Below are 23,845 nucleotides of genomic sequence, written 5' to 3' on the forward strand. Positions count from 1 at the left end.
TGCTTCCTAGTGGGGAGGGGTCGATCTCTCCATTTTGCAGATGAGAATGCTAAGGCCCAGGGGTATTAAAAGGAAGTACAGGGGCAGCTAGGTGGCGAAGTGGATAGAGCACTGAGGACTGGGATCAGAACCTGCCTCTCCTTGCCACTTTCATCTCAGTTAACCCCCTCGGCAGTGCATCGAGGGGCATTAGGGCACTGCCCAGAGAAGCTAAATCTGTCGAGTTCAGACCAGCATCTGTTCCTGGGCCTCCGTTTCCAAGAGTTCTGCTCAGTCTCAGGCCTCACTCTTCCCCAGCTTCTTATCCTGCAGCCTAAGAGTTCCTTCCTTCTTTCTCACAGCATACATTAAGCGGGTGATTGCACATCCGTCGTTCCATAATATTAACTTTAAGCAAGCAGAGAAGATGATGGAGACCATGGACCAGGGCGATGTGATTATTCGGCCAAGCAGTAAAGGAGAGAACCACTTAACAGTGACTTGGAAGGTCAGCGATGGCATCTATCAACACGTGGATGTCCGGGAGGAAGGCAAAGAGAATGCTTTCAGCCTGGGGGCCACCCTGTGGATCAATAGTGAGGTAAGGACTCTGCTGGGCTCAGCCCATCCTTCTGACTCTTCATCCAACTAGAGCCCATCTCTGCCCTTGGACAAGAGTGTGGCCATCACTAGCCATCCTTTGGTCATATCCCCTTAAGTGTAAAACACGACCTCTCTCTGTTGATGCAAAGAGCCAGTCACCTTTTCCTTAAATTGGTCATGTCTCAGTGTGTCCTTGTTTACCTGGGGGGGGGGGGGGGGGTGGTGGTTTTTCAACCTGTCCCCAGCTTCTTCCCTGAGGAGAGGAATGGAAAGGAGTCCTTTCACATACTCGTATAAAGCTTTTTGCTCAGCCCTCTAGTGTTCCCAACAGTCTCGGTCCTTTTTTCTAAGGAGATGCTAGCAGAGTCTCTACTAAAGGTAGAGAGAGGGTGGTGGGCATTTGGCGGGACAGATGGAGGTGAGACGACTCTGCCTTTGTGATGAGGTCTGAGCACTTCTGTGGCTACGCTGTGCACGGATTGCCTGTATCCTCCCTACCCTTTCTTCCCCACAGGAGTTTGAGGATCTAGATGAGATCGTTGCCCGGTATGTCCAGCCCATGGCATCCTTTGCTCGAGATCTTCTTAACCACAAGTATTACCAGGAATGTGGTGGTGGGGATCGCAAGGTGAGTCCCAGCAGGCCACACATAACCTTGAAAGAGCGACTTGTTCCTAGCTGAAACAATCAAGAACTAAAGCACAGTTGCCAGATAGAAAGTAAACCCAAAGAAATCACCAGCACTTCTGTGTATTACCAAACAGCAGGAAGAAACAAAAAGACAAATTCCATTTAAAATAGCTGCAAGTAGTATAAAATACTTGGGAGTCTGCCAACACTTGGAAACTAGATGAACACATTCATGAAATACTCTTCGCACAAGTAAAGACGTCTGAATACCTGGTAAAACATTCATTGTTCATGAGTAGACCAAAACAACAGAGTGAACGTGATGGCACCCCCTAAATGAATGTACTTAGCTAGTGCTATAGCCATCCAGCTACCAGGGAACTGCTTTATAGAGCTAGAAAAAATAAAAACAAAATTAATGCGAAGGAACAAAAGGTTGAGATACCAAGAGAATAAATAGAAAAAATGGGAGGGAAGAGGGACTAGGAGTATGAGATTTTAAACCATATTGCAAAGTGATCAAGCAGTTTGGTACTAGATAAGAACTAGAGAGGTCCATCAGTGGAACAGGTTAGGTGCACAATGTACAGAAACAAGCAAACACAGTAACCTTGTGTTTGATGATCTCAAAGATCTCACCTTTTAGGCAGGAACTCATGAGACCAAAACTGTTGTGAAAACTAGGAAGTTGTCTGGCAAAACCTAAGCATAGACCGATATCTCACACCATGTACTAAGAGCAATTCAAAATGGGTACATGATTTAGATATAAAGGGTGATGTAAGTTTTTTTGCACAAAACCAGTGAAGCTAAAATTAAAAGAAGAGGAGCCTGGGACAGGGGTAGGGAGGGATCTTTACAGCAAGTTTCTCTGATAAAGTCAACAGAGTCAAATTTACAAGAATAAAAGCCGTTCTGCAATGGTCAAAGGACATGAATAAGCTGTTTTCAGAAGAAATCTAAGCTATCAATTTGTTGTTCAGTCATTTCAGTTCATGTCCAACTCTTGATCCCAATTAGGTAGTTTTTTTTGCAAGATACTATAGTTCCTTCTCCAGCTCATTACAGACGGGGTCACCCAGCTCCTGTCTGAGGCCAGATTTGAACCCAGGAAGAGGAGTCTTGCCTCCAGGCCCAGCACTCTCTGTGCTATGGCACCACCTAGCTGCCAAGCTAGCAATAGCCACATGAAAAAGATTCTAAGTGATTAATAATTACAGAAATGTGAATTAACACAGTTCTAAAGTAAGAATTTGGCTAAGATGATAAATGTTGGAGCAGACATAGGTAAAACAGGGATGCTGATGCCTGGTGGTGCAGCTGTGAACTAGTCCAATTAGAACTGTGCCCCAAAAGCTACTGAACTGTGGACCCTTTGAACCAGCAATACCACTGTTAGGTCTCTACTGAAAGAGATCAAAGAAAGGGAAAGGAGCTGTATGTACAAAAATATCTATGGCAGCTCTTTTTTTTTTTTAAGTGAGGCAATTGGGGTTAAGTGACTTGCCCAGGGTCACACAGCTAGTAAGTGTTAAGTGTCTGAGGCCAGATTTGAACTCAGGTACTCCTGACTCCAGGGCCAGTGCTCTATCCACTGCGCCGCCTAGCTGCCCAGCAGCTCTTTTTAAAGAATTGGAAACTGAGGGGAATGGCTGTGAACAAGTTATGGTCTATGAATGTGATGGAATACTCTTGCACTGTAAGTAATAAAGAGAAAGTTTCAGAAAAACTTGATAAGACATGAACTGATGCGGAGTGAAGTGAGTAGAACCAGGAGAAACAGTTTATACAATCACAGCAATATTGTAAAGATAGTCACCTGTGAAGGATTTAGTAACTGATCAACACAATGACCAGCCACCGTTGCAGAGGACTCATGAGGAAACTTGCTGGTGCCCACCTCCAGACAGTTGATGCACTCAGGGTGCAAATGGAAACTGTCTTTTTGGGGAGAGAGTGAACATGCCTATACATACTTGTAACTTTGTTTTGCTGTCTCATTCATTGGATGGGGGTGGTGAAAGAGGGAGATTGTTTGGAACTGCTTTTTTTAATAAAGAACAACACTTTATACCTCTTTGGCAGAGGGCAAATCTCCCCTAGTGAAAGAGACCCTTTTCTAACAGTATCCCCAGTAGAGTCATTCTGAGGTAGAGATGAGCTTGGGTAATGTGACCTGGGGAGGGTCTCAAGAGTGCAGGAAGAGACCCACACCCAGGGGCAGGATGGCCGCCAAGTGGGCCCTGGCATGTTCAGTACAGAAGTAACTCAAATATGGGCCTTATGGGAGCCATATGCTGAGCCATCCTCCCTGTCATCTCTCTTGCCCTTTCTCCTCCTAGAAACTAGAGGAGCTGCTCGTCAAAACCAAGAAGGAGAAGCCCACCTTCATTCCTTACTTCATCTGTGCCTGTAAGGAACTCCCTGGCAAATTCCTGCTGGGGTACCAGCCCCGGGGCAAGCCAAGGTGAGGCACCATTCCAGGCTGAAGCTCAGGAGGGAGCGCTCAAGTACTGCTGTCTACCTGGAACTCTCTCCACTTGTCTCTGGCCCATAGTGACTTCTCCCCCTGAAATACTTGCTGACTGGGCTGTTTGCTCCTTGTCTATACTTTGCTTTACGTTGATGAAAGGAAGGGAGGGAGAGAGAGAATGAGAATGAATACCCCTGTCTACTCAGCTGAATTGTCAAGGACACAAACCTGTTACAGACAGTTGTGTGACTGCTACCATTTTGCTCCACTGTCTTCTACCAGTATTTGCTAAATAACCTTCCCCACCCCTTTCTGACCAGTGCATGGCGTCCTGGGGTGGGGCTCATCAACGCCTAATGTGCTTTCTCCCCACTAACTCCAGGATAGAATATGTGAGTGTGACCCCAGAAGGTTTCCGGTACCGAGGCCAGGTCTTCCCGACTGTGAATGGGCTCTTCCGATGGTTTAAGGATCATTACCAGGACCCTGTGCCAGGTGACTCCTCCCCTTCTCCCCCACTCCCGGGCCAGCCATGTGGGCAGATGCGTTCTGACGCCCTGTCCCTAGACAGAATCCCACCCAGCCCCTGCCCTGGCTAAAGCTCAAGAAGCTTCTTCACTAAAACCCTGCCCTTCCCCCAGGCATCACACCCAGCAGCAGCAGCAGGACAAGGACCCCAGCCTCCATCAATGCCACCCCTGCCAACATCAACCTCGCAGGTAAGGATGGCCCCAGCATAGGCCGTGGTGACACGAGCGGGGCCCAGCCTCACCTCAACCTCACAATCCCATCCACTTTTCGATTGGTCTTGCAGACCTGACCAGAGCAGTGAACGCCCTGCCCCAGAACATGACCTCACAGATGTTCAGTGCCATTGCCGCTGTGACTGGCCAAGGGCAGAACCCCAACGCCACCCCGGCCCAGTGGGCCTCCAGCCAGTATGGCTATGGTGGCAGCGGCGGCGGCAGCAGCGCTTACCATGTAAGTGACTCGGCTGGGACAGGGGGAGGCAGGCCTGAGGCCCTCTAGGCAGATACCATGCATTCCTCCATGCCCACACTGACCAGGAACTCCATTGTGTGGAGGAGAGGCTGCTGGGGGAGGGAGATTGTGACCTTCCTTGGGGGTATTGGTGCCGAGCAGTCCTAGACTGTCACATTCTCATCTTCATTGTCAAGCTCCAGGTAAGGTCTGGGGCCTGGGATTATGTTGGGCTTGGAAGCTCCTGAACAGACACCTAGTCAGAACCTTCGTTGCATCTTCCGGGCTTGGGAAGTTGCCTGGAGCATCCAGAGGCTTAAGGATGCGCCCAGGGGTCCCCCAGTCAGTGTGGGTTGGTATAGAAACAAGATAGCCTCTTATTTCGGGCTGTCAGTCTTTTTGTTGTGATGTTTCAGGGTCCTGCTCTCTAGTTTGTCCCTTATTTAGGAATCAAAGCTGATCTATAATCATTGACCTTTGTGCATTCTTCTCTTTTCAACAAGGTGTTCCCAACCCCAGCCCAGCAGCCTGTGGCCACGCCCCTGATGACGCCCAGCTATTCATACACAACCCCCAGCCAGCCCATCACCACGCCCCAGTACCACCAGCTACAAGCCAACACCACCCCACAGTCCACCCAGGCCCAGCCCCAGCCCCAGCCCTCCTCCAGCTCCCGGCACCGACAACAGCCAAAGTAAGTATATTGGGAAGAGCCAGAAGTAGGACAGTGAGGGGCAGCAAGGAGAAATGGCAGATGTCGTGGGGAAGGAGGAATCTCTGATATATTGAATTGGTCAGGTGCCCAGGGTTCTAGGCCGGTGGACAAGACTGGTGATGCCCTGTATGAGATGCAGGAGGGGCAGGTTGGGAGCTGTAGCCATTGCTGCTTTCCCCGGGCTCTAGGGAGGGGTAGGGAGTGCCTTCCAAGGGAGAGGCTCCCCCCACCCCCTCCAGGAGCAGCTCTGACACCTAACTCCCTCTCTGCATACAGGTCCAACAGCCATGCCGCCATCGACTGGGGGAAGATGGCAGAGCAGTGGCTACAGGAGAAGGAGGCAGAGCGTCGGAAACAGAAGCAGCGGCTGACACCTCGACCCTCCCCCAGCCCCATGATCGAAAGCACCCCCATGTCCATCGCTGGCGATGCCACACCGCTCCTGGATGAGATGGATCGCTAGGGAGCCTGCCCTGGGACTCTGGGCACCTCCAGGGCTGGGCCAAGCCCTCTGAGAGCTCGTTTTCTGTCCATTGGATGGCATGAAGTGACATTTTCCATGCTGGTCAGCTTGGATAGGGGATGGGAGACAGGGCACCCATGTATACCAGTACAGGTGCTAGGTGGCAGCCCTCCCCATGCTGACCCCCCTTTGGCGGAGAGAGGAGGATGGGACTGGAGCAAGTTTGTTCCACTTCGTCCTGCAGGCTTCTGTACCCACTGACTCTGGGGGATGACTTGGGGCCCCGAGCCCCCTCGAGAAGAGACACCCCCACCCCCAGTCTCCAGTTCTGAAAGGAGATACTATTTATTCAGGGGAGGGTGGCGGGTTAAAGGAGGGCTGAAAAAGGAAAACAAGCTGACATTGAAGCCAAACCGGGGCGGTGGCAGCTCATCTAAACCGGAGTGTTGGGGCGATCCTTCCCTCCCCACCCTCATCTGCCTCGCCGCTGCATGGCCACCCCCACTGCAGCTTCGACCCTGTCATTGGAATAAACAGTGTTTCTACAGAGCGAGCCGTGGCGCAGGTTTTCTCCCCAGCTGCCAGGATCCCCCAAAAAAGCTGTCCCCTGAGGTGGCAGTTAGGCTGGCGCTGCCCAGCAAAGGCAGGAGGGCTCTGAGCTTCCTGTGTTGTTTGCTTTCTCCCTCCCCCAGGGCAGTGTTCTCCCCCGCCCTCACCCTCTGCCCGAGCGGGGGCCCAGTGTTCTGTGAGTTCTTTCCCTGGCCGCCCCACGATTCTCATCTTTAACAGCTCCTTACAGCCTCAACCCTGGAGAGGGCCTCAGCAGAGCAGTGCGGGCCAGACTGGTCTCCACACCCGCGCTGGGCGTTTGGAGCTGCCAGGCCCTGGCCAGGCCCCCTCTCCCATCACCAGCCCCAACACCTCCTCTTTTGTTCAAAGCTGCCCAGCCCCTGGGTGCCTCCTTTACAAGGGCTTCATCCCTGCTTTGTTAGAGAATCCTGGGAAGTGGGCAGGCCCTCCCCCATTGCCTCTTCCACCCCGGAGCAGAGAAGAGATGACAGAGAAAGGCAGTCTTGGGGGGGGGGGCCTTCCCCCCTTGCCTGGCTGAGCAGAGGGAAGGGAACCAGGCCCTCCAGCTATTGACTTGGTTCCTGGTCTCTTGGATGCTTTACATGTGCAGGCCTAGTGGCCAGCCCTGGCAAGTTTGGCTGCCCACGCTCCAGACTTCCCCAAAGCTGTTGCCAGAAGGGTTAATGGTTATTGCCCCCCACCCTGACCTGGCCCTCCTTGTAAGGGTCACCTAATTGATGCAGGCAGAGCAGAGGCTGAAATGGGTTTATTTTAGCGCTGTTATTGTTAACCTCCCTCCCCAGAGGAGCTCTGGACAGAGGCAGCCTCTCTGCCCCCTACCACCCCCTTTTTCTCCCTATCTCCTGCCCCTAAGCCAGAGGTGGGGGGCTGGAGGCAGCCCCCCTACCCGGTGGGATTCTCCCCAGAGTCTTTATTGAAGCATTCATCTGGATTCCACTCACACCCATCCCTCTTCACAGTTTCTCCAGTCGCTGACAGTCCCTGGACCTTTACCAGAAAACCCTGCCTGCCCCTCCATGGCTGCAGCCCCTTCGGTGCCTGGGCACCAACAGCGGTGGAGGAGCCAGGGAGAGGGAGCCCATAGGGGGAGTCCCCCCAGCCCCCTCCTCAGCTGAGGCTCGGCCTTGCCAAGGGCAAGCCTTTCTTCCTTCGATGCCCCTTCCTCCCCTTCTTTGGCTGGGCCGTGGTCCTGAGCTCTGCCTTTGTCAGTTCCTCTGCTTTGGGCTCGTCGTGAAGGACATCGTTAAAGCTGTCCTTGCCACCCCAATCCAGGGCCACTACCCCGTTGCCCCTGGGTGCCGAGGTTTTGCTCTCCCCTGGCTCCTTCACCAGCTGGGGCTCTGGTCCTAGGAGCTGTGGCAGAGATAGGCCCTTCTTCCTTTTCCTTTTCTCCTTTTTCTTCTTCCCTTTCTTGCCACCCTTGGCATCCTGGGCTGCCAGCTCTGCCGGAGAGTACTGGACCCTCCAGGTCTGGGTGGGAACCCCAAGGCCTGGAGCTGTAGTCCTGCCCAGCTGTAGGGAGGTGTGGGACAGGCCATCGATGACCTCTCCCCCAAACTCATAGAGCACGGGATCATGGAGCACTGCCCGGGGCATGGGGCCATAGCTTTTACACCTGCAAAAGAAAGGGGAGGGCACACTGAGCACAGGGGCTAAGAGGAGCCACCATCATCAACCTCCCTGCCTTTGCCCATCCGCTACTCACCAACCATACCAGTAGCGCTCCACACATTGCTCCTCAAAGGTGAGCTCGAAGCAGGGCACCTGGATGACGTTGAAGAAGGCTTGACCCACGGCCCGGGAGGTGGTATCATTCACCTGCCTCAGACACTCCTTCAGCCTGCCAGACACCCAGCTCTCAGGCCTGCCCCTAGCCACACCCCGCTCCCCCACCCCCCTACTTCCAAGGCCTAGATCGGGGCAGTGGGGAGAGGGCTGGTCTTGGGCTCCTGGCTCCCCAGACCGCACCCTGCCTTCCTTCCATAAGAAATCCAGAACCATCCAGGTGGGCATAGCCCGACCTGAAAGAGGCTGAGCTGCTGAATCTGCCCCAAGGGAGTCACCTCCAGGATCGCATTAGAAACCAAGCTCTGTAGTGCCTGGTGGGCAGATCGGAGGGCGGCTGAGCCCATGACCCTGGCCACTCACCTGGTGTCACAGTCGCAATGGCTGATGGTGTGCCAGCGGAAGTTGTGATGGCCGAAGCCCACAGTGAAGGGGTGGATGACATGTTCACACTGGTCGTGCTCTCGACAGCATCTGTCTGTCTCCTCGTGCTCCCCTGGGTGGAGGAGAGGCAGGAGCTTAGCGGGCCGGACCCCTGCCTCCACTTCCCCCCCAAGGGAGGCTTCCCCTGCCCCCTCTCCATTGACTCAAGTATAGAGATGGAGGCAGCTTTCAGCAGCTCCTTCTGGCTGTTGACCACGTCCCCTTTACCCAAGCTTAGGCCTTAGCCAGGAGGGGGGAAGCTCTGCCCTGTTACCTTGGAGTGTTCTCATCCTCCTCCCCAATCTACCTCCCGGCTCTGGACCCTCACCCAGCTGCTCGAAGCTCTCGGCATTGTTTCCTGCCCCACACCACAGTGTGCCTGGGTAAGTGAAGCCCCTCTTGACCCGGTGGGGTGCAATCCCTAGGCTTCCTGGGCCAACAAGTCCCCCAGCCACGGTGGTCAGCAGCAGTGGCAGCCCCAGCCAGCAGCCCTGGGAACTCATGGCCTGCTCAGGTCTGAATCGCCAAAGCAAGTCTCTCCTTCCCCGCAGCCTTATACAACCACCCAAGGCCGCTGGGTGGCCTGATCCGCCTTGGGAGGGGCTAAGGCCCCCAGCCTACCCCTCCCTCCCTCCCTCTTCCCCCTCTACACACCCCTTTCTCTCCCTTTTCTTTCAACTCCTTTTATACCCACCTCCTGTCCCTTGCCCCTTCCCCTTCTCTTTTCTCCTTTGTCTGCCTTTCCCCTCCCCTTTCCCTCCTCCCTTTTGTTTGCCCCCTTCTTCCTAGCTCTGTTCTTCCTTATCTTGCCTTTCTCCCAGAGTCTTCTGATCTCCCTGGATCTATCGGCCACTGTCTCTTCCCCCAACACAGCTTGGCACCAGGGACCATTGCCCTTCCCTCCTTTACCAGAGTCCTTGGACTTCTGGACACCGGGTCCAAGTTTGGGTGATAATCTTTGGGGAGGAAGTAGCCTGGAGATGTCGAATGGGCATCACGCCGGCCCAGGTTTGGGCCAAGCCCTCTCCCCTGGTCAACCCCTGTGTTGGCTGGAGGCATCCGTGTAATCCGGGACGGGAACAAGAAAAGCTGCCTATCTACTCATCCCTGCAGCTCTCTGGCCTGAACAGAGGAAGAACAGACCACCATCTCCCTCATTCAGAGTTCCAAAGCTACCGGCCACGTGATGCGACTTAATTTCCTCTTCCCGGTCCACCCCAAGTCCTAATCAGACCCATGGGGAAGAGCAGGAGTTAAATAATACCACCCCCTAATCTGGGCAGTCCGACCGCCAATTACCTCTGACCCCCTCTTCCTTCAAAGAGTGAGCAGGGGGTGGGTCCTGCCTGGTTGCCATGGCAGCCCAGAATGGGGTGATGTTGCCCTGCGGGCCCTCTCTAAACAAGCCCATTGAGCCACAGAGATGGTCCTTTTTTCCAGCCTCCCCTCCTCCCCATGGGAGCTGAGAAGAGAGGAGGAGGATCTTTTCATCCCTCTGGGCTGGTGGAGAGACCTCATTCCCACCACCAGCCAAGGGAATTAGCATAGAAGGAGGTCTTGCCTTATTAGTTGAAGTTGCTCTGAAGAACCTAAGTCGGGGGTATGGGGGAGAAAAATGACCCCCCTTCCCCATCCGTGGTGGATGTGAGTGGTTCACACCCTGGCATTTCAAGCCTCCCCACTACCACACCTCGACCTGTGGGTAGGCAGGTGCCATCCCTTCTGCTTCTGGGACAATACACACACACACTCACACACACACACTCACACACACACACACACATCAGCCCCACATCTTTACTTGGGTTCCAAGCCTTGGAAGGAACTCCAGCAACCCCACAGATCTGACCTTGCCCTTCTCTTTCCCATGAACCCTTCTTGGTTCATTGGTGGGCATTAAACCAAAGCATCTGCAGAAAGGAGAGATTAGCTCATGGCCTCACTGGATGGGAGAGCTGCCTCAAGGCCACATAGACACCACCAGAGGGGTCCCCTGAAGCTATTGCTGTGTCTAGGAGCCCCTGGCTGATTAAGCCTGCCCTCCATGCAATAAATTACAGGTTGTAAGAGGAGGAAGGAGGTCTATGTTCAGTGGTTCACGTCCTGGAAGTCTAAAAAAGGCAAACTCTCTGATTAGATGTTTATTTCCTTGTCTGTGGATTGGGGTACCTCTATCCCCATCAACCCCCTGCTACACTGGAATAAGGAGTGAGGGAGGAGGAAGGTAAGAAAATTGATCTTGGTTCTAGGCCCAGACCACTGCCAAGGGCTGCCTACCACCACGCACCCAGCACTGAGAGCTCATGACCCTTAAGGTATGAGCCAATGAGCATTTATTAAGCACCTGCAGTATGCAGAGTACACTGTCAGACACTCAGGGTCTTACAATATAGAACCCACTCTCAAGGAAATAAATCCAAGAAGGGCAGAAGGACGAGTCTGCAAATGTATATCATACAAAGGACAGTAGAGTGTGAAGGGATGGGGAGGGCAAAGGAAGTAAATCTGAGGATCTGGGGCAGCTAGGTAGCACAGTGGATAGAGCACCAGCCCTAGATTCAGAAGGACCTGAGTTCAAATCTGGCGTCAGACACTTGACACTTACTAGCTGTGTGACCCTGGGCAAGTCACTTAACCCCCACTGCCCACCCAAAAAAAAAGACATCAGGATCACTTTCCCCTGGGCTTCATGGAGGAGGTAGGACCAGAAACAGGCCTTGGAGGGGCTTCAACAGACAGACTGGGGGAGAAATGTGGGGAACAAATGTAGTCAAGGCCAGGAGGCTAAGAAGAGGGAACAGAGAAGAGTCCAATTCAGCTAAAATGTTGACTGCATGATGGGAAATAGTAAGCTGGAGACAGCTTATGGAGGGCTTTGGATGCCAAACTTTATGTAGAAGGGGTAGATTGTGAATAGATAGCCACCCAATGTGACCATGCGTCTATGCCAATTGTGGATGGAAGGGGCAGTGGACTGTGTAACACCTGGAGTGTCTGGGATTAGACTAAAGAAAATGATGTAAATGGCAACAGACAAAAACTCAGCAAGATCTAAGGTTAGATATATGTGAGGACTTTATAGCATCATTTACAGATAAGGAAGCCAATGGGGCAGCTAGGTGGTGCTGCAGTGGATAAAGCACCAGCCCTGAATTCAGGAGGACCTGAGTTCAAATCCGGCCTCAGACACTTGACACTTACTAGATGTGTGACCCTGGGCAAGTCACTTAACCCTCATTGCCCCACAAAACAAAACAAAAAAAACAAAGAAAACAGATAAGGAAGCCAAGGCCAAGAGAGGTTAATTACTTGTCCAAAGTTACACACGAAGTGGCCAAGCCAGGATTCAAATCCCGATCCAGCATGATTCTCACCGTGTACCATCCTTCCCATCAGGGAAAAGTGAGACAGTGCAATGGGAGAGGACAAGCCTGATGAAAGGGGAAAGAATCAGTCCCGGGGCAAGAGAATTGGATCCAAATCTCAGCCTGATGTTGGACCCAGTGTCCAGGTGAGATCCCGCTACTGCATATGCCACAGGCCAAGGAGGGCCAGGAGAGTCCCCACACAGAGCTGCCATATTCAGAACAACCTTGTGGGAGCGAAGAACTAGAAATAAAGCAGGTGCCCATTGAACCGGGAACAGCTGAATAAACAAACTGAGGTCAGTTATTGTACCATCAACTACAAGTATGCAAAATTCAGAGAAACCTGGGAAGATCTGTGTAAACCAATTCAGAGCAAAGCAGACGACCATAGGACAATACACACAATAGAATAAAGGAAAACACCCAGAGACGTCAGACCTCAGATCAGCAGTGCAATCAATGGCCAATGTGGACTTTGATTCTTGTGAAGCTCCTTCCTCTGGGCAGAGAGGTGGTGGACTACAGGTGCGGAACAGTGCTTACTCCATCAGACATTATCAAAGGGTCCATCTGTTTTGTTTAACTATATTTCACCAACTTCCCACCTTCAAAGCAAGATGTTCTGGCCAATTCCCCACTCGAATAAGAGAGAGCCTCTTTGTACCTGCTGAGCCCCCAAGGCTCATTTAACCTGTGTCAACTGCATATCCCACATGTGGGCGATAGGGGGGAATAGAACTAAGGACACAATGTATGGGGCGGAGGCAGGGCCAAATGAAGACATCAAGGCAAAGGGAACACGACTGGGATTAGATGCTGTGTGTTGTGGAAGAGGGACTCCTGGACTGGGGCGGGGGGCAGGGGGGTCAGGAGAGCTGGATTCTAGCCCTCCTTTGCCATTGATTCAGTATGATCTTGGGTAAGTCATTTCTTCCTCTATAAAATAAGGCAGGGGTGTGTGGGTAGATTGATCTCTAGGGTCCCTTCTAGCTCTGAGATTCTGAACTCAGGTGTGACAAGGGACACAAAGTGTGATGGAGGGAGCTAAGTTCTCCCAGGGTCCGGCCAACCTCTGCCTCGAGGATGGGGGTTAGTGGTGGGTAAGGCACTTGGCAAAGTTATCAAGGTTGGAAAGCGATGGACCTGAAGCCATTTTACATTCTGTCTGTGACCCTGGAAACAGGGACTAGGGATGGTCCCTTATCAGTGTAGGGAGAGATAGGGTCAGAGATCTGGGCTGGATGAAACCTAAATCCATGAGCCCATCTCCAGCTATCCCCAGCAAAACAAACACTTGATAACCTGTTATTCCTTGGAGGAGAATTTTTGCAAAGCAGGGAGAGCACAGAGTTTAGCCAAAGTAATAGCTCCCTAATGGTGGAGTTTCGGGCCTGGGGAGATATTCTCGGACAGGGATTAATGCTGGGGGCCCCTCAGAATATCCCTTCTGGATGGCTGCCTATTCCACCCTAGGGGATGCTGGCCTGAGATCCTGCACAGCTGCTCTCCCTCCATCACCCCACAATCAGCACGGTGTGTGCTTCCCAAACCGCCTGGAACACTGCCTGCTTAGAACACTCTCAGTGCCAAGGTCAGGGCATGAGCTTCGGGGGCAGCCACAGAGCAGCTGTCTCCTTCAAGGCACTAAGTGTTTGCCCAGTGACTTCACTCAGCTCCCTCCTATCCAGCCTCAATAAAGGGCTGGCACTGGTCTCTAAGATCCCCTAGATCCTAAAGATCCCCCAAAATTCCATGGTCTTGTGAGTCCATGATTCACCCTCTTCCCCAAGACACCACATATGAGTGAGATTATTGTGTAAAGCACAGCCTGATGGGGCAAGGGAGCAGCAGGTGGGTATCTGTGCCCACCTTTGCCCAGCTGGCAGAGCAAAGCTCTAGGAACCCTCCAGTCCCTTTTCTACTCTGCCATGTTGATCATCTCCCCAAAGTCCCCATGGAACACCTTAAAGGAGAGAGAGATCCAATCTTTGGTGCAGTGCCTAGGGGAAGAAGGGCATCCAGGCTGGCATGGTTCCTGCTACCCTTATGAGAACAGCTCTTTGGTCTGGAAAAAACAGTTCAGTGCAAATGTCTATGGGCCCAACACCAGGGAGAGGCATGGCATCCATGGGCAGTGCCAGGATCTGGGGACAGCACGCTCACTGGCAGCACTTGGGCCTCTTCTTGCTGGTCGTCAGGTAGAGGTTGCTGTCATTGCTGTTGATTCCTAAATGAGGAGATGGGAATGAGGTGTGAAATAAGGCAGAATCTAGAAGGATTATCTCTTCCACCTCCCTTCTCACCCAGCGGACATTTTTCTGAGATCCTGCTTATAGTTGTGGTGTTGAAAATAATTACAATAGACACCAGCTTTGGGTAAGCATATTATTAATTTATCGATATTATACCAATAAAGGACTGACTACGTTTCTCCCTAACTTCTCATGGTCTCAGGCCGTGTGGGAGAGAAAGCAGGGAGCAAGCTTCAGCATGGCAATTAGAGGGAGCAGGAGAAAAGCCCCCAAAGACTCCTGCTGAGACTGGGAGATAGCACGTGGTCTCAAGGAGACACAGAGACCAAAGGAGACCCAGAAGATACCCCAGAAGACCCCCTCAGGGGTCTTCCAAGGGCTTGTTTATCCTACTTTGACAGAAGTGGGTCATGATACATTGAGCAAAGCTGGTTGAGTCAAATCTGATTGGTTAGCATCATTCAACTGTATAGGTTGACATGACTTGAAGGTGATTGACATTAAAATGAACTGTAGGGATGACATCAGGGAAAAGAATGCAAAAGACCTTCACTCAAGTTGCTTATGACAAAGTCTATTATGGAGGTGTGGTTTAATCCCATCAGTCCTGGGGGCAGCTAGGTGGTACAATGGCTAGAGCACTGGCCCTGGAGTCAGGAGGACCTGAGTTCAAGTCCAGACTCAGACACTTGACACTTACTAGCTGTGTGACCTTGGGCAAGTCACTTAACCCCAATTGCCTCACCAAAAAAAATTTAAAATAAAAAAAAATAAAATTTAATCCCATTAGTCCTTCCCTTCTCCATTCCCTTTGTTCCCTTGGGTTTGTCCAAGATGAGACTTGATGAAGTTTCTCAAAGACCTTTTGGAAGGGGGAGGGATTGGGGGAAGAAAGGACTGATCCCTGGGTCCCCCACTGTGCCATAAGTTATATGCCTGGATAAATATGTTACATTCCATTATGTTGCATCATGTATCATATTACATTACATTCTATTTACAGAAGCCCTGTAATCAACAGAGGAGGCAATGGAATTGTCAACACACTTACGGATAATGTCACCTATCCTCCGGGCATCTGTCTTTTCAAGTTCAGCCAGCACATTGGCCTCAAATGTTAGCGCTGCCACACGGAAGAAGAATTCACGCACATTCTCACCTGGAATGGGAGCAGACACTCAGGAATGGGTAGTAGAGTGCCAGGTAGAGCAGAAACCATGGGGCAGGCAGGTCATGGTAGGGAGTTCAGGGGATGGCGACTTTGGGCATCAAGGTCCCCAGGGTTAGGCATTAGACACAGTACAGGACAAGGGCACCAAGAAGGTAGGTTTATGGAGTGTGGGACAGATGGGCACCAAGGTGCAAGGAGGAGGGTGACATCAGGGCAGACATGGGAGGGAGCCAACAGGACAGACACAGGTGAGCACTACAGGACTTCACTGTGGGCCAAAAGGGAGACCAGAGACCCAAGGCGGCCACAGCTGCCAGCGGAGAGTGCGACACAAGGTGTTGTGCCCACAGCTCACCTGTGAGAGATGAGACTGCCCAGTACTCGGCCTTCATTTCCTGGGCTATCTTGATAGCATCCTTCTCCATCAACACATACTGAGCTGGAGTCTAACAAGAGAAGATTATCAAGGGCCTGGGCCCAGGAGAGCCACCTCCTGGGCCTTGGCATCCTGAGTCCCGGCCCCTCGTCTTACTCACGCTCAAGTCCTTCTTGGAGCCCACGAGGAACAGAAGCACATTGGAGGGGTCGTTCTCTTTCAGCGCGTCGGCCAGCCACTGTCTGGCACCAGGGAGGAAAAGGTGAGAGTCCCCTTCTCGTTCCTGTCAACACCTCCCCCCCCCATCCCCACCAACCACGTGATGCTCATTCATTCCCTGAAGTCCCTCACTGACCAAGAGCTCTCTCCCTGCCCCCTTGGGCACTCCCTCATCCTGTCCAACCCCTCCCTACCACCCCAGCCCCTCCCTCTCCAATCCTTCCTCCCAACACTATACTTGGTATGTTCCAAGGAGGCCACGTCATTCAGGTTGAACACAATGATGATGGCTGGGGGAGAAAGACAAACAGATTCAGCAAAAAATTGGGAGGCCTTCTTGTCCCTCCTCCATTTAGGCTCCCTAGCCTCACCCATGGCCCACCCCTCCAGTCCTACCATCTCTGAGCGCTGCCTCCACTCACCTTGGGCTCCTCGGTAGTAAGTAGATGCGATGCATTTGAACCTCTCCTGCCCGGCAGTGTCCCAGCTGGAAGAGAGGATGCTGTATGGGTATGGGGCTCTGAGGAGCTGGATGGGCGTGGGGCTCAGGACATCAGGGGCAGAGGAAGTGGGCTCAGGACATCAGGGGCACAGGGAGATTTGTGTGGGGCCCTGGGGCAGAGAGAGATAGCTACCACATAGGGAGGATGCAGAGACAGAGGCACAGAGTATGGAGGGAACAGAGAGTTGGGCCCAGCGCACTGGACACAGCAAGGGGAGTACGTTGGTTGTATTACAGGGAAGGAGTGAGGACAGCATGTTCAGGAGGACACAGGGACATGGGCTATGGAGTGTTTAAAGAAGCAGATGTGGGCATCGGGCATCGGAAGGTGAGCCCAGCACAGGGCTCTGACTGGGAAGCAGATGTGGGCATTGGGCATCGGAAGGTGAGCCCAGCACAGGGCTCTGACTGAAGGAGCTGGAGCCGCAGCAATGGAGGCACAAAGATGGGTGCATAGACAGCGATGGCAATGGGGACTGCAGTGAAGTGGTATGGTGGGTGTTAGGAAGAATAAGGAGATGTGAATGGGCTATCAGGAGGAGAGCATCAGAGGCCATGGAAGTGGGTGCAGGCATGAGGGGGCATGAGCAGGTAGGGGATTAGGCACCAGGGTGCCAGATGACCTCTAGGGTCCTTCCCACCCTAAATTGTTGGTCTATGTTGATTGCTATGATGAGGACCGATTGGGCTTCTGGGAAAGGGGCTTCTGTGATGGGAGAGACAGCCTGGCATCAGAGAAGGGAGAAAGCACTCACAGTTGCAGACTGAAGGGGACTCCCAGCACCTCGAACCTCTCCATCTCAAAGTCCACCCCAATGGTAGCCTTGTAATTCTTGTCAAAAGTGTCTTTGCAAAACCTGAAAGGAAGGAGAGAAAAGGTGGGGAAGTGAGGTCTTGCCCTCGAACCAATCTTCACTTCCTAGCCCAATCTCTCCTGCTCCCACACTCATATAGGGCGTACATGCACACATATGCACACACACGCACACGCGCGCGCACGTGCGCGCATGCGCACAAATGGCCCCGTGCACCCATTCTTGATTCTCCCAGCTCTCCCCACTTCTCACCTGTTAATGAGGCAGGTCTTCCCCACAGACAAGTCCCCCACAACGATGACTTTGGAGATCTTAAACCTACTGAGAGGAAGAAGGTAGTTAACATTATCCCCTGCTCTTTCAGACAGTCTTGACCACTCCTGTTTTTAAGGGGCTGAGAAAGGAAACTGGTCAAAGGGAAGAAGGAATTTCTGGCTTGAGCCCAAGCCAAGCATATCATGGAAGCCAGACCTCCCAGGCCTCCTTGCCCAAGCCAGAGGTGTGAGGCTGGGGGTAGGAAGGAGGTGATCCCATGGGCCTTGGAGGGGCACTATCCAGCCCAGTGCATTGGAAAGGTGGTGGAGCAGAAGGCAGGCCTCAGTGAATGGGCTAACCCCTTCTTATTCTCCCTCTATCCCACAATAACTCTTCATCATTTTTTTTTTTTGCAGCGCATTGAGGGGTAAGTGACTTGCCCAGGGTCACACAGCTAGTAAGTGTCAAGTGTCTGAGGCTGGATTTGAACTCAGGTCCTCCTGAATCCAGGGACAGTGCTTTATCCACTGCACCACCTAGCTGCCCCCCACAATAACTCTTCTTGAAGTGATAATAAGGAATACAGTTTCAGGCCCATAGTTCCCTTCTGGGATTATCCACACACACACCCCCTCCCCAATAAGTGCTGAGCTGAAGTCACTCCCCAGTCAGAGGCATAATTTTAGTAAGAAATTAACATTGGATGTGCCACAGTGTGAGTTCATATGTGTCTGAGTGTGTGTGTCAAAGTACAGTCTATGTGTCTGTGTGTTTGAAGGACTGTGGATGTTGCTTTATGGGTAGAGGTTTGTCTGTGTAGTAGTGTTATGATTGTAGGGCCTCCCAGGGGTATTTAAAATGATGGTAACTCCCATGGATTCAACGATCATCTCTATGCAGACAAATCTCAGATCTATTTGTCCAGCCCTGACCCCTCTCAGACCTCCATTCTCACATCTCCAGCTCTCTATTGCACATCTCAAACTAGGGGTCCCATAGCCATGTTACACTCCCCATATCCAAAACTGAACTCATCATGTTTCCTCTGAAACCCTCCCTTCACTTCCCTATTATTGTCTAGGACAATACCATCGTCTCATTTAAACAGGCTTGCAGCTTAGGTGTCATTTTCAATGGCCCTTCTCTCTCACCTGCCCATATCCTATCAGATGTCAGTCCTATTCTTTCTGTCTTCATGATATCTCTTGCATAGAGACATGCTGACACTATACTACCCCAGTGATGCAAGCACTCACCACCTCACATCTGGACTATTACACTATTGCACTCATCATCTCACATCTGGACTGCTGCCTGCTGACTGGTCTCCCTGCCTCCAGTCTCTCCTCACTCCATCCTCCACTTAGTTGTCAAAGTGACCTTTCCAAAGGGTAGGCCTGATCATGTTACCCCCTGCCCCATTCCATAAACTTCACTGGCTCCCTATCACTTGCAGGATCAAATATCAAATCCCCTGGCCTCCTCTAACTTTCAAGTCTTCTCACACCTTACTCCATTACCCTATTCACACCTCCCCCTACCACCACAACCCAACAGATACCACATACTCTGTGATCCAGTGACACAGTGATCCATTTACAGTGGCTGTCCCCTGCAGAGGACACTCTGTGTCCCCAGTCTGGCCATTGTCACCAGCTGTCCCACATACCTGGAAACTCCCTCCTTATCTCAGCCTCCTGGCTTCCTTGGTTTCCAAGTCCCAGCTTTACAAATATTATCTCATTTGATCTTCACAACAACCCTGAGAGGTAGGTGCTATTATTATCCTCATTTTATAGTTGAGGAAGCTGAGGCAAATGGAAATTCATTGACTTGGCCAAGTATTAAATGTCTGAGGCTGGATTTGAACTCAGATCTTCCTGACTCCAGATGCAGTGCTCTAGCCACTTCCAGGCAGCTAGGTGGCACAGAGGATAGAACACTGGCCCTAAAGTTGGGAGGATCTGAGTTCAAATCACCTCAGACACTAGCTGTGTGACCTTGGGCAAGTCACTTAACCCCAATTGCCTTAAACATCCAGGGCCATCTCCAGTCCTCTGGATATATGTCATGGCTCTGGAGGAGAAAGTGAGGTTAGTGACCTTGCACAGCCCTCCCTCACTTAAATCCAGTTCTCTGCAAGTCATGACATCACCTCCTGATGTCATGACCCTCTTTGAGAAGGAAAGGACAAACAATAATCTATCCACTTCACCACATAGCTTTTGTAGGATGCTCAGTTTTTGTTTGATTCAGACCCTAGATCCCTTTAATCCCTTTTAGACTCACCACTGATCTCAAGTCCACTCACTATGTTCTCTCCCACTACTGTGCTCCTCCCTCCTTGCACCCCTTGCTCTGTGGCCATCCCTGACCTCCACACTCATCCCTTACTTCAGCGCCCATCACTCACCCCACGGTGCCTGTCCTCTGCTCCTGACACGCACTGCTGACCCGAGGGTGGAAGGCTTTATTGGAGTGGAGAGCAGCCTCCTTCCTCATGCACTGAAATGGGGAGGGGGGGAGCTGGGTGGCTGGGTGGAGCCCCACACCCCGCCCCGCCCCCGAAGAGCTGCCAATCTGGACCACCCAGAAGTAGCCTGAAGGGAGCCAGCGGAGCTGGCGGGCTGGTACCTAAGCTCCAGAGGCTGCCCCACCCAAAAGGCCGACCTTATAATAACACGGCTGGGGAACCCAGGAGTGGTTGGGCTTCTCTCCCTCCCCTCCCACACACTCCCAATTCCCCCGTTGGAGCTCCGGAAGCCCAAGGCTAGAGAGGGGAGGCAGGAGCTCAGTCTAGCTTCCTTTGCCCCAACTGGACGACATCGAGTCTATATCCCGACCGAGCCAAGCCGGGCAGTGACAGCGGCTCGGCGGGTACTCACCTGGGGCAGCTCGGCCAGGACACGGTCCCTCCGCACTGGAGCCAGGATGTTCATCCTCCGTCCTTGGAGCTACAGACTAGAGAGATGCGGGGGTGGGGGTGGGGGTGGAAGGGAGCTCTGGGAAGCTGGCCTGACCTGTGGGCGGGGGGTCAGGCGAGGCAGCCCCTCGGGTCTCATCCCCAACGCAAACTCCTGGTCCGGTGCCCTGATTGTGTCCAGCCTGTAGGGAGCCTCATTCTTGGAGAGGGGGGAAGCCCCAGGACAAATAACCGGGGGGGGGGGTTGTTCCAGCGGTGGGAGAGACCCTCTCAACACAGGGATCCAAACAGGGGTTTGAGGGAGAGGGACCCTTCCAAAACGCAAGGCAAGGAGAGATGTCATCATAACACGGTTGAGGGGGGAGGGGAAACCCTCTTAGAGAGGAAGCTCCTGGAGGGCAGGGGCACCCAGCATGTGCCTGGCACAGCAGGAGCTGTGTTGATAAATGCTTGTTGATTCCGGGAGGAGAGAGACCGTAAAATCCGAGGATGAGGGAACTTTCAAAAACTCTGGGATGGGGGAGGGTGGGGTGAAAGACCATACGCCACACAGGGATCTGAAGAATTCCGGAGAGCAGCCCTACCACCCCAGGTCACCGTGGGCAACCAAGAGGGAGGAAGCTGGGTAGGGAGGAAACAAAGGCAGGGTCGGAGGATCCTGGATCTAGCTGCAAGGGGCTTTAGGAGGCATCTAGTACAACTCCTTCCAGCTTTATAGACGAGGAAAGCAGGGCGGGGGTAGGGGCTAAATTCAATGATTTGCCTAAAGACAGATAAGTGTCCGAGTCGGGACTTGAACCCAGGTCGTCTGTTCCCAGATTCTGGGCTTTCTTGCCTTCGCTAACCCCGAGCGCGCGGCTAGCCATCTCCGAAGGGCTCAGAGCTGTAACCCGATCCCCGGAAATTCCAGCAACCGAGCGGCGCCCCCCACCCCCACCCCTCCGGGGCTGGACTCTTGGATTCTCGAGCTGCTCCATCGAGGGGGCTATTGGGCCACCCCACGGACCGGGGTATCCTCCCTTCGGTCAGGGTATCTCCCGGGATCCATGGACCACAACTCGGGCCACCTAGAGCTGATCTCCCTTCGTGCCCCCTGCCCATCTAGACTGTGCCACCCCTACACACCCATGGCCAGGCCATGCCCGCCAGAACTAGATGCGGGCCGTGCCCTCGGACCACGCATCTATTCGCCACGTGGATCGGTGGGGACCCTCACCCACTTACCAAGCGAGAGCTGGGCTAAGGGCTAGGCCTGGATCGTTTTGTTGAGGGAGGCTGAAGAAACTTGCCAGAGCAGGCGGATCGGGGAGGGGGAGGAGGGATCGAGGGAAAAGGGAGGAAAGGAGGGAGGAGAGAGAGGGGGGCACAGAGCCGAGGGGCGGCGCCTCCTTCTCCGACTCCCCCGGCAGTGAGTCACACAGTCTGCCAGACGCCTCTGCCCTCTCCCCTCCCTCTTCCCCTTGCGGGGGGCTGGGGTGGGAGGTGGGTACAGCCAGTCCCCTGACCCTGAACCACGAGGGACTCAGGACCGAGGATACGAGCCAGCAGCTACGATGACCCTTGGTGTACGTGTGTGTGTGAGTGCCCCCGCGCTGTACCCAGCCATAAGGGTACCGACATATTAATGCCCACCCTTACCTCCGGCCCCCTTACCCTTTTGGGTTGGATGATGTCCCTAAGCCCAGGGAAGAGGAACTTTTCGAAGTCTGGATGCTCCTCGCATAGTTGCTCTCTATCCTGTAAAAAACAGGCCCCGCCCCCCAACAAGGATCTCTAAGGCTGGAGGGTAGACAGAAGTTTCTCTTTAACTCCCTGCTTCCAAGGGAAAAGAAGGGCTTAGTGGAGGGGTCCCGGATCAGCCCTTCATCTCCTCTTGTTTTTTGAGGAAGCTGGAGATGTGGGGAGATTATTCCGTGTTTATATGCCTTCCCCTGCCCCCCCTTCTTTTTTTTAATTTATTTTTTTTAGTGAGGTAATTGGGGTAAAGTGACTTGCCCAGGGTCACACAACTAGTAAGTGTTAAGTGTCCAAGGCCGGATTTGAACTCAGGTATTCCTGACTCCAGGGCCCCCCTCCCTTCTTTTTTTAAATTTATTTAAATTTATTTTTTTTAGTGAGGCAATTGGGGTAAAGTGACTTGCCCAGGGTCACACAGCTAGTAAGTGTTAAGTGTCCAAGGCCAGATTTGAACTCAGGTACTCCTGACTCCAGGGCCAGTGCTCTATCCACTGCGCCACCTAGCTGCCCTACCCCCCTCCCTTCTAAGCCAGGTTCTTGCCACATACTGAGATTCTCACTCTCTCAGTATTTTCCATGGGATTTTCCAAGGCCTTCTGGTACTGGAAAGTGATTGAATTGGGAAGCAGTCCTGGTGAGAACAGTGGGGGAAATCAGTGTCCATAGGACTGAGGGGGAAAAGCCAGCTTAGAATGGGGTAGTTTCCAAAAAGAGAAAAAAAGTATGTGTACAAAAATATTTCTAGCAGCTCTTTTTGTGGTGGCTAAGAATTGGAAATCAAAGGAATGCCCATCATTTGGGGAATGACTAAATAAGCTGTAGTATGATTATGATGGAATATCATTGTGCTAAAAGAAATGACAAGCAGGATGACTTCAGAAAGGCCTGGAAAGACTTGTATGAAATCATGTATAGTGAAGAGAGCAGAACCAAGAGAACACTGTGCACAGAGAGCAATATTGTTTGATGAAGAACTGTGAAAGACTTAATTATTCTCAACAATACAATGATCCAAGACAATTCCAAAGCACTAATGATGAAGCATACTATCCACCTCCAAATAAAGAACTGATGTTGATGGAACACAGACTGAAGCATGCTATTTTTCACTCTTTCATCTTTTTTTAATTCAAGTTTTCTTATACAAAATTACTAATATGGTAATGTTTTACATAATCATACATGTATAAGCTATGTCTGATCACTTACCGACTCTGGGAGAGGGGAGGGGAAGGATGGAAGGAGGGATAAAAATTGGAACCCCAAACTATAAATAAAAATGTTTGTTACTTTAAAAAAATGGGGCAGTTTTCTAAATGCAGAGAAGGTTATGTGAGGAGAATGATTCACAGGAACGACCTGGAATTCCTGGGAGGAACTGGAGCATTGCACTGCATTTTAACAGTTTGTTTACAGTATTAGGGATGTGTCCTTAGAGCAGACTCTCAGAGTGCCCCCTGGCTTCCTTTGGGACGGTCTCCATCTCGCTGCCTCTCACGGTTGGGGATTTTTTCCCGGATTCCGCACATTTCTGCTACTACCTTAATTTTAAGCGAGTTAGTTCCTTTCTCTGGGTGTGTCTCT

General features: G+C 52.2%; 3 protein-coding genes across 6 annotated transcripts in view; 1 reads left to right on the plus strand and 2 right to left on the minus strand.

Annotated features, from left to right (window-relative positions):
* Positions 1-6,397, plus strand: part of SUPT6H (SPT6 homolog, histone chaperone and transcription elongation factor) — a 33,200-nt gene extending 26,803 nt beyond the window's left edge. For both annotated transcript variants that reach the window (XM_044001392.1, XM_044001393.1), the window contains exons 30-37: positions 342-580; positions 1,097-1,210; positions 3,555-3,679; positions 4,068-4,180; positions 4,327-4,404; positions 4,500-4,666; positions 5,170-5,360; positions 5,658-6,397. In XM_044001392.1, coding sequence (XP_043857327.1) covers positions 342-580; positions 1,097-1,210; positions 3,555-3,679; positions 4,068-4,180; positions 4,327-4,404; positions 4,500-4,666; positions 5,170-5,360; positions 5,658-5,844 — 1,214 coding nt within the window. In that variant the 3' untranslated portion in view covers positions 5,845-6,397. The remainder of the gene's footprint in view (positions 1-341; positions 581-1,096; positions 1,211-3,554; positions 3,680-4,067; positions 4,181-4,326; positions 4,405-4,499; positions 4,667-5,169; positions 5,361-5,657) is intronic.
* A 664-nt stretch (positions 6,398-7,061) lies between these two features.
* Positions 7,062-9,189, minus strand: PROCA1 (protein interacting with cyclin A1). Its single transcript, XM_044005349.1, has 4 exons — positions 8,972-9,189; positions 8,584-8,716; positions 8,141-8,275; positions 7,062-8,050 (listed from the first exon to the last, which is right to left on the minus strand). The coding sequence occupies exons 1-4, from the start codon at positions 9,144-9,146 to the stop codon at positions 7,543-7,545; spliced, it is 951 nt and encodes a 316-aa protein (XP_043861284.1). The 5' UTR covers positions 9,147-9,189; the 3' UTR covers positions 7,062-7,542.
* Positions 9,190-12,450: 3,261 nt separating this feature from the next.
* RAB34 (RAB34, member RAS oncogene family) lies at positions 12,451-22,233 on the minus strand. Of its 3 annotated transcripts, none has more exons than XM_044002047.1 (11): positions 22,178-22,233; positions 20,487-20,562; positions 20,015-20,106; positions 17,599-17,667; positions 17,287-17,388; positions 16,452-16,516; positions 16,268-16,319; positions 15,971-16,052; positions 15,790-15,880; positions 15,315-15,422; positions 12,451-14,238 (listed from the first exon to the last, which is right to left on the minus strand). In XM_044002047.1, exons 2-11 carry the CDS (start codon positions 20,538-20,540, stop codon positions 14,171-14,173), a joined length of 783 nt encoding a protein of 260 aa, XP_043857982.1. In that variant the 5' UTR covers positions 20,541-20,562; positions 22,178-22,233; the 3' UTR covers positions 12,451-14,170. The 3 variants fall into 3 exon arrangements, with proteins under 3 accessions (XP_043857982.1, XP_043857983.1, XP_043857981.1); XM_044002048.1 differs by lacking the exon at positions 22,178-22,233 and adding an exon at positions 21,749-22,162 and having other exon boundaries at positions 17,599-17,664; XM_044002046.1 differs by lacking the exon at positions 22,178-22,233 and adding an exon at positions 21,749-22,162.
* Between the last annotated feature and the right edge of the window lie 1,612 nt (positions 22,234-23,845).

This window comes from Dromiciops gliroides, chromosome 4, assembly GCF_019393635.1.
Source record: "Dromiciops gliroides isolate mDroGli1 chromosome 4, mDroGli1.pri, whole genome shotgun sequence".
NCBI classification, from domain to species: domain Eukaryota; kingdom Metazoa; phylum Chordata; class Mammalia; order Microbiotheria; family Microbiotheriidae; genus Dromiciops; species Dromiciops gliroides.